Genomic DNA, 9,104 nt, shown 5'->3' on the forward strand with positions numbered 1-9,104 from the left:
CGGGGCCCTCACTCAACCAAATGGAATCAGCCAAATCAGTGGTCCGAGTGAGCCCTCACCCCCCTGCCCCCACCCCAAGCCCTATAAAGCCTTTGTTCTTCCAAAACTCCGGGCTCTCTCTCTCATCCAGTAATGGAGGCAGAGGGGGACCAAGCTAGCTTGAATAAAAGACTATGCTTTTGCATTGGACTCGGCGCTCCCTGGTGGTTCTGTTGGGGGGATCTTGAAATCTGGGCATAACACAGGCATGCCTCCCGCAGACAGGAATTTGCATTCTGGAAGAGGAAATGCAACTTATGCAGCGATAACAAAGTCCCATAAAATATTTGAAGGAATTAGGGACACATCCAAAGCAGTGGAGACCTACTGACTCCATGTGTTCAACAGAGAAAACAGAAGAAAATTCAAAAATAAATGAAGTTAATAGCTTAGAGAGATTCAAGAATGCATCACATGTAGCCAATTAAAGAAACAGGCTGCTATGAAAACATAACAATTGGAAAATTTGGATATGGAAAAAAAAATCTCTCTTGAATTGGAATATGTGGCCAAGAGAATACATTGCAAAAGGAAATGGGAAATTTTACAAAAAAACTTCAGGGTCATAGGAGTAGTGAAACCAGACAACCAAGGGGTCCGGGCTGCCTGTCACTACTTGGTCCAATTCAGCAGAGACAGGGTTGAATCATATATGAGCGTTTATTCCAGTCCTGCCGGCAGGATGCGAGAGCAGCAGGGCATCCACAAAAATCTTCTCCGCACCCCCCACCTCCTCCAACCCTCCATAGACCAGCTGCTTATACAGGGTAGGACAAGGATTACATGGGGAAGTAGGGATTGCAGGCATGGGGAAGCAGGCTGTGCAGGCTGAGGTGGGACTCCATTGTTTGGGCAACAAGGTTGTTAATCTTTCCATGATAACATTTTTTTAACCAGAACAAGGCAATCACGGTTAACAGCGCATGACTAATATTTCCCATAACCATAGCTAGTCCCCAACATTCTATTTTTTTGCCCCTAACAGTAGCTATCCAAGTTCCAACATCTATGTAATGGAAATTCCCAGAGGAGAGAGCAGAGAAACTAGAGGGGGAGGGGACAGTAATAAAAGAAAGAAGAGCATTTCATACAGGTAAAGATAATGAAGGTTTTTATCCTTAGAGATGAGACAGGAGCAATGTTCCCAATATCCATCCAGGTCTTTCTTTGTGCTGGGTTTTGTAAGCAATAAATAGAAATCCCTTCGGCCATTCTCTGTCCTTCCCGGCCTCCTCATAGTTCTCTCATTTTAACAAGAAAGGAACGGAGCGATCTGAGTCTGGCATTCCTTATTTGGTCAGTTTCCCCTAACATTACGGCTCCTTCCACCCCCATCCCCACCGGAGATGACCCTTGCAGATTGAATCCAATTTTATCACCCTCAGCATCCCCGGATGCAACGGCGCGTCTGCCCTTTCATTTTGGCAGTGAACTATTTTCATTGTGTTGGTGCTGATGTACAATGAAACTTCTGTATATCACTGGAATTCCATGTGTCTTTCTAAAAACAGCAGATATGAAACTTGATATATACCTTGTATTTCAACATTTAATTGTTTGCGGGCGCTTTGGCGAGATGATTGCTATTAAGAAGTAAAACTTTTCAAATCAACTGTTTTTCATACCAGGTCTGGCGCAGTCAGGTTCCTGGGGCTGTTTTGATGAGTTTAACAGAATTGAATTGCCCGTCTTATCGGTGGCAGCCCAACAAATTTATATTGTTTTGACAGCAAGAAAAGAGAGAAAAAAGCAGTTCATCTTTTCTGATGGTGATTGTGTTGATTTAAATCCAGAATTTGGAATCTTCTTAACAATGGTGAGAACATGGGTTTTAAATGCAGTTTGGTTGGTTTAACTGCTATGGACTTAAGTAAAACAAGGCATCTACTCCTGGTTAAATGACTGACTATCCAGGGGTCAGGAGCGATTCTTTCCTATCATAGGATTTTTTTGAGTAGTAAAAATAGACAAGACAGAAGATAAAATAGCAATATGTTAATGATACTAATAGCTACTGTTTATTGAGCACTTATTATGTGTAAGGTGATGGGCTGAATGTTTTATGTACTAGTATCAGACAGGACAGCTATAGTAACAATCCCAAAATCTTAGTGGCTGAAAGCATCAAAGATTTGTTTCTCCCTGTTGCTGGGCCGGGGTGGAGAGGGCAGGCCTGCTTTATAAGTCCTTACTCGCGACCTGTCTCAGTCTTTGCTGGTGGCCGTAGCAGAGGAAAAGCAGGACATAAAGAATTATGCTCTGCCTCTCAGGGTTTCTGTCCAGAAGTGACACAAGGCACAGCCATTAGTCAAAGCAGTTTACATGGCAGTGTAGTCATGTATCGCATTTTGTATGGTGCATATTTTATAATGAGGTACCCGAGGCAGAGATTTAAAAACTAGCTCAGGTCACAGAGCCAGTTAGAGATAGATGTTATTGTCTGACATCGATCTCACTACTTACACTCTACGCTTGGTTTTCTCTGAAACGTAATAAAAGATCCTGGACTTATTATAATATTTTTTTAAAAAGAATAAAAAATAAATAAATAAATACCACTACCAGAGCAAAAAATAAAAATAAAAAATATCCTGGAAATGACTTAAAATATCCAAAATAATTCCTATGCCAGAGAATTGTGGACGTTCATTTACCACGTGTTTGAGGGCGGAGCTTTGAGATACAATGTTGTACAGATAGAAAACCAAAGGCACGAATAGATTTTTTTATGACTTGGAGCAGTGAAGTTAATGAACCAGTTTTACTTAATGTGTTCATATATAAGTTTTTTATTCCGTTATCTCTAAGTTGCAAGATAATGCAAAGTACTCTGAGTTTGAAGTGTCCTAGTAGATAAATCATAGGAAGCAAAATAAGGAAAGTTTCTGATAAGTTTCACTGTAAGCAGACATCCAGGAAAGCAGTTAATAATAATCCTGAAGTGATCAGTTATAACTAACTAAGACAATGGGATGAAGAAATTCGCTCAGTGTGATAACTGTGGCAGAGAATAATTTAAAAGTTTAACATTCTCCCTGGATTAAGAATAATATTGGAAATATCAATTAGATGCTAGATTAGGCTGTGAATGGCTGAGACACGAAAAATAGTGACAACACGTAAAGATTTTTTCTCTTAAGATTTCTCCTGTGTTTCTACTCCATCATGGTTTCCAACGTCTAGGTCACCTTGTGACCTAAGACGCCACTGAAGCATCTCTGCTTTGTTGCAGTCAATTGATTGAATTAACTCCCTACAAGCAACAAGGTTATCTCATACAGTGTGTCCCTTTGGGTCTCATGGTGTAGAATTTAATCACACCAGCTGCAAGGCAGGCTGGGAAACATCGTTCTTTTTATCTGGGTAGTGATGCTCCTAGCTGGCAACTGGGCTTGTGTGACTGAGGAAGGAGAAAGGAGAAGTAGTGGTAGGCAACCAGCAATCTCTGTATCCTGTGTCAGCAGGGTATTTGGCTCATTGACAATATCTGATAGACAGAGAATGAGGGTTTCTTTCCCCAATTAATTGTATTTTTATTTTTACCAATTTTAATTAATCAAAATGTAAATAGTCATACATGCCTACTGGCTACTATGTGGACAGTGCAGTGAGCTACAGATGTTCAAACGTATAGCAGGGACATTCTAGATCAGCGGTTGCCAACCAGTGGTCCATGAGGTCCGAAAGGTTGGCGACCGCTATTCTAGATGGCATGTCTGCATTGAAGGCAGAGCTGGACAAGATTACATCACCAAATCCCTTACAATTCAAATCCTCCATGTCTTTAGGTAATGAAAGTTGTAGCCTATGCAGTAATTTCTAATAAGATGAAATCTTAAATTATTACACTTTGGACCCCTAACCTTACCCTTGGGACCTTTGGGTCTGACCCATCCTCAACCTGTAGCTACTCATGAGGCCTTAGCTTCCTTTCCACCTCACATTGTCCTCTTCAGTATTTTCCCCTTCACTCCCATCTTTATTTCCCTTCACCACCATGGGTTTCTTTAATGGTACTTTGTCTGCCAAAGTACTCTGTAATTCCGACTGAACAGGATAAAGAGAGGAAATAAAAATTATCTAAGTAAACTCATCAGTATGGAACCCTGCATTTTCTTCTTATTTCAATAACATTTCAATCATAACTATCTAGATATTTATTCAGTTTTCTTTTCTATTTTCTTAACCAATAAACAGATGTTTAATTTTTGCTCACAAAGTAATATGTGTGTCTGTGTTAATATAATGAAACTGGAACTATGTCAAAGGGAGTGATGTGACATTGATAGATATGGATGGTCCAATACACATTTTTGAGAAAAGAGGGAGGTTTTATGAATCTAATATTTTTCTCAATGCCACCTTAGGATCTGAATTAGGGATCTGAAATGTGTTTCTATGCATGAAATAAAATTTATATCAGCAATAAAAATTAAATAATTTTAACTTTTAGAACCCCGGATATGCTGGGCGCCAGGAACTACCCGAGAACTTAAAAATTCAGTTTAGAACTGTTGCTATGATGGTTCCTGATAGACAGGTATGCATTGGGATTTAAAAACATAACATAACTTACATTTTTACTTGTTTTTCATGCACATTGTTGAAAATCTCACTATATTAATTTTCCAGATCATTATGCGAGTTAAACTTGCAAGCTGTGGTTTCCTTGAGAATGTTATCTTGGCTCAAAAGTTTTATGTTCTTTACAAACTGTGTGAGGAACAACTTACCAAGCAGGTAACTTTGTCCATTTATTCCCCCCCCCCCCCGCAACTATAGAACTTGATTTTTTACTTTGCAATTTTACCTTGATAAAATGCTATCCATTTTGAAAATCTCTTTGATTCTTTTCTAAAATAAATTTAATTACTTTGACCTGTTGGTTATGTATTTTGAATACCTGTTTATTTTTGAATATTTATAAATTCAACAAAAATTGCCAAGAAATGTACTAGGAGGTCCCATGTATTCATTACCCTACTTCCTTCAAAGTTGGCATCTTATAACCATAGTACAATAACAGACCCTGAAAATGGCCATAGGTAAAATCCAGAGTTCATTAAGGTTTCACTAGTTGATCATGCACTGTGTGTGTGTGTGTGTGTGTGTGTGTGTGTGTGTGTGTGTATTTATATGTTTTCTAAAATAAATTTAATTACTTTGACCTGTTGGTTATGTATTTTGAATACCTGTTTATTTTTGAATATTTATAAATTCAACAAAAATTGCCAAGAAATGTACTAGGAGGTCCCATGTATTCATTACCCTACTTCCTTCAAAGTTGGCATCTTATAACCATAGTACAATAACAGACCCTGAAAATGGCCATAGGTAAAATCCAGAGTTCATTAAGGTTTCACTAGTTGATCATGCACTGTGTGTGTGTGTGTGTGTGTGTGTGTGTGTGTGTGTGTGTGTGTAGTTCTATGCAATTATATCACATAGGTAGATTTGTATAACCACCACCACAATCAACATACAGAACTGTCCCATCACCACCAGGTTCCCTCATACTACCCCTCTATAGCCACAGCCTCCTCTCTCCCAAGTCCCTGTCCCCTTGCAGCCACCGATCTTTTCCCCACCTCTATCATTTTCTCTCAGAAACATTACATAAATGGAGTCACATAGTACATAACCTGTTGGTTATGCATTTTAAATCTGTTTGCCTCTGAGACTGTAATCAGACTGTCTTATTCTCCAAAGATATTTAAAAGTGTGGACACTATCATACAGCTTGATCTTTCCAATGGAAGGATCGTTTTTCAGTCAAAGGACAGGTGGAAGAATTCAGCTACTGAAACTTTGCAGCTCAGCCACTCCAAAGCTACAGTGCATATGGATCAGAATACCTACTATATGTATACAGTGGGTCTACATTGAGAGCTTTTCAATTGAATAATCTTTCCCCCTTCCCCCCCATCTTAGGTTCACTATGACTTCGGGTTGAGAAATATCCTATCTGTATTGAGGACCCTTGGATCTCAGAAAAGAGCCAGACCGGAAGACAGTGAATTAAGCATCGTCATGAGAGGACTAAGAGATATGAACCTTTCTAAACTGGTATCTTTCTTCTCTGACTTTACTCCTCTTTCAAGAATTTGACCTGGTTTCTTTCTACTTGGCTGATGTGTGTGTGTGTGTGTGTGTGTGTGTGTGTGTGTGTATGTGTGGGGGAGGGTGGGGTGGCGGGGGTGGCTCATGTTAGGCTGTGAACTTGAATACTTATAGCAACAGTGGGAGTGTGAACCTACCACTGTGCTTCCAGTTTGACCAGCGTGAGCTGGAAGTGCACCCCCTTGTCAGTTGTGTGCCCTCGAACAGGCCTCATCCGTGGGCTCCAGCCCCCAGGTTTCAGTCCAGTACTTGGCCATTATTCATAATGAAACATGTTCCCAACATGGAGACCTGGATTCACAGGGCACCACGAGACCTTTTGCTCTGTCTATGCTTAGCTTATCTCAGCTATGTCTGTCCCCAAACATCAACATCATTTCTGTTTTCCCAAAATGCATAGAAAGCTTGCTGTGGAGATGACAGCAGTTGTCACACTGCTTTCATTCTTGCCACCGGAGCCAGGTTGTTCTCAGCCAGCTGATGGACAGGTTCTCATGGTATTTATTCAAAGGACTCTCTCTGCTGCGTATTGTGCCCATGCCCTGGGAGACCAAGGTCGAGGAAGAACTGGCCCTCGGGAAGCTCACACTGCAGTTACAAAAACTAACACCGGGGTGGTTCATTGCCATCACAGCCTTTTCGGGGGGTATTGTCTGGTTTGTGTCTCACAGCCACTCTGTGGGACGTGGATGACCCGTGAGGGCACAGGACTCAGAGTCTGGAGAACCCGCCCGCAATCCCAGTCAGCTGAGAAGCTGGGACAAAAATCCACAAGACTTTCTGATGCCGAGTCCTCTGCTCCTTCCCTGGGATAATGGTATCCTTGAGACTCCTAGACAAGCACCCCAGAAAGCATCAGGGGTGCCCCAGAAAGTAAGGGGAGATCAGACGTGGTCAGCCGCTATGAGTGGGGTGATCTAGGCATTAAAGGTGTAGCTAAGAAGGTTTAGACTCAGTTTACTCAAACCTGCTGCTTAGGAGAAGTCAGAACTCGGATGATGGTTTTTCAGCCGATGTTGGATGGATGAGTCATGCATGGATATATCCTTATAGTGAAGAAATATTACTATTCTATTTTCATGGGGTAGGGACTGTTAACTGCACGTTTTACGTTGATGTGTATACCTGGCTGTGAGAAGCAGAGCATTCATATGACAAAGGGCTGAGGTGAAGTCACCTTGGAGCAGGAGACTGTGGAGGACGTCGAATCCCAGGGAACTTGGCTGCGATGCTGCAGGTAGCATGGCTTCAGTGGTGTGTTCGGGAGCGAGTACTGGAGGTGACAAGTCTGGTGAGGAGAGGACTAGCTTGTTCTAGGCATGAAGTGAGGGTGCTGTGTGTGTCCTAGCTGGTCGGTGCACATTTGTTGACGGAAGGAGTAAGTTTATTCTCTGCCATCGTAGGTTGATGAAGACGAACCCCTGTTCCTCAGCTTAATCAACGACCTGTTCCCAGGACTACAGCTGGACAGTAACACTTACGTGGAACTACAGGATGCGGTGGCCCGCCAGGTTCAGGCAGAAGGTCTGATAAACCACCCTCCCTGGAATCTCAAACTTGTGCAGGTAAAGAAATGCTAGTCTATTATCCGTATGATGAGAAGCGGGTGTTGTTGAAGGTCAGCATTTTAAGAGAAGAACTCATGATATTAGTCCTACTTGATGTAAAGTTGAAACTCAATATAACACATCCACGCAGGAAGAGGCCTCAGAGCGACGTGTTGGTCCGAGCGGGATGGGATGGGTTGACCATCGTCACAGCAAACAAGCAGCGGTTTACTGAGGTGCTTACACCTGGTGAGAAGGTTGGGCTGTGACCAGACTCGCAGGAGCAGTTGGGAGGGTGTGTTAAGTTAGACAAACTCAGGAAGATGCAATGGTCCAGGTGGCGGTATCGCCAGTGGCTGGGTGCCTCCCGGGGGCACGGAGCCTGAGGAGTCTGTTGGGTTAATCTGCGCCTGCTTTGTGTGTGGACATGTTCACACCCACACTCATACTCGAGTCTGGGTCTGCACCTCTTGGCGTCTTTGTGTGCATCGCATTGCACCGGCTGTGACAGCCGCTTGATCAGCAGCGGCACGAAGCCGGCGCAGAGGCAGGATGAAGCCTCCATGAGCTTCACGCTTTGGCGGGTATTCTCCGGGGCTTTTGGAATATGAAGGAGCTGAAACAGTGGAGAGTGTTAAAAACCGCATTTCAAAATGAAAACTCTTACGTTTTTATTATTGATTAAGGTATTACATATGTGTCCTTATCCTCCCATGGTCCCCCATCCCCCGAATCATGCCCGCACCCTCACCCCCTGTTGTCTGCGTCCATTGGTTATGCTTATATGCATGCATACAAGTCCTTTGGTTTAACTTAGTGTTTCTGCCAGATGATAAGAAGTGCAAGTGTATGAAACAGATCCAGATCTTGCAAGGAAATAGTTAACGTTTAAAAGTTTAAGTATTTGTTATCAGGTATGGGAAACCATTTACAACGCTTTTTCATTTCTGGGAAAACATCATTTTATGTCTGATATGGATACAGTATACTGAGCGCTGAAATCCCAGTCATCTCAGTAGGTGGGGGCTGGAATATTGTTTTTCTTTTTTATGTCAATAACATTACTCTTATGTGGAATGTTGTGGCCACTGCCTCAGTCGCTTTGAACTTATGGGTTAAGTAGTAATACATTTCTATTTAAATTTTAGGACAACGCAAATTCTACCTCTGATCAGCTGTGAGACCTCTGACTTATTTTTATTAACAACATCATGGACAGGATGTTGTCCCAGACACTGTCCACTTTTTAGTATGTCACCATTTTTGTGTAATTCTAGCACATTCACCCACACTCACCTCCCAGCTCTGGAGAACTGGAGGGGCATTGTTGCAGGCGCAGCAAGCTGCGTGCCAGGCCTGGGGTTTTATCGCCCCGTGCTCGGCTTCTCCCGTTCCTGT

General features: G+C 42.3%; 1 protein-coding gene across 1 annotated transcript in view; it reads left to right on the forward strand.

Moving 5' to 3' along the window:
* DNAH8 (dynein, axonemal, heavy chain 8) overlaps positions 1–9,104 on the forward strand; it is a 272,357-nt gene that overhangs the window by 129,639 nt on the left and 133,614 nt on the right. The window contains exons 44-48 of the mRNA XM_005873788.2: positions 1,668–1,855; positions 4,493–4,579; positions 4,672–4,779; positions 5,971–6,105; positions 7,563–7,724. Coding sequence (XP_005873850.1) covers positions 1,668–1,855; positions 4,493–4,579; positions 4,672–4,779; positions 5,971–6,105; positions 7,563–7,724 — 680 coding nt within the window. The remainder of the gene's footprint in view (positions 1–1,667; positions 1,856–4,492; positions 4,580–4,671; positions 4,780–5,970; positions 6,106–7,562; positions 7,725–9,104) is intronic.

The sequence above is a fragment of the Myotis brandtii genome, unplaced genomic scaffold (assembly GCF_000412655.1).
Source record: "Myotis brandtii unplaced genomic scaffold, ASM41265v1 scaffold420, whole genome shotgun sequence".
Taxonomy (NCBI): domain Eukaryota; kingdom Metazoa; phylum Chordata; class Mammalia; order Chiroptera; family Vespertilionidae; genus Myotis; species Myotis brandtii.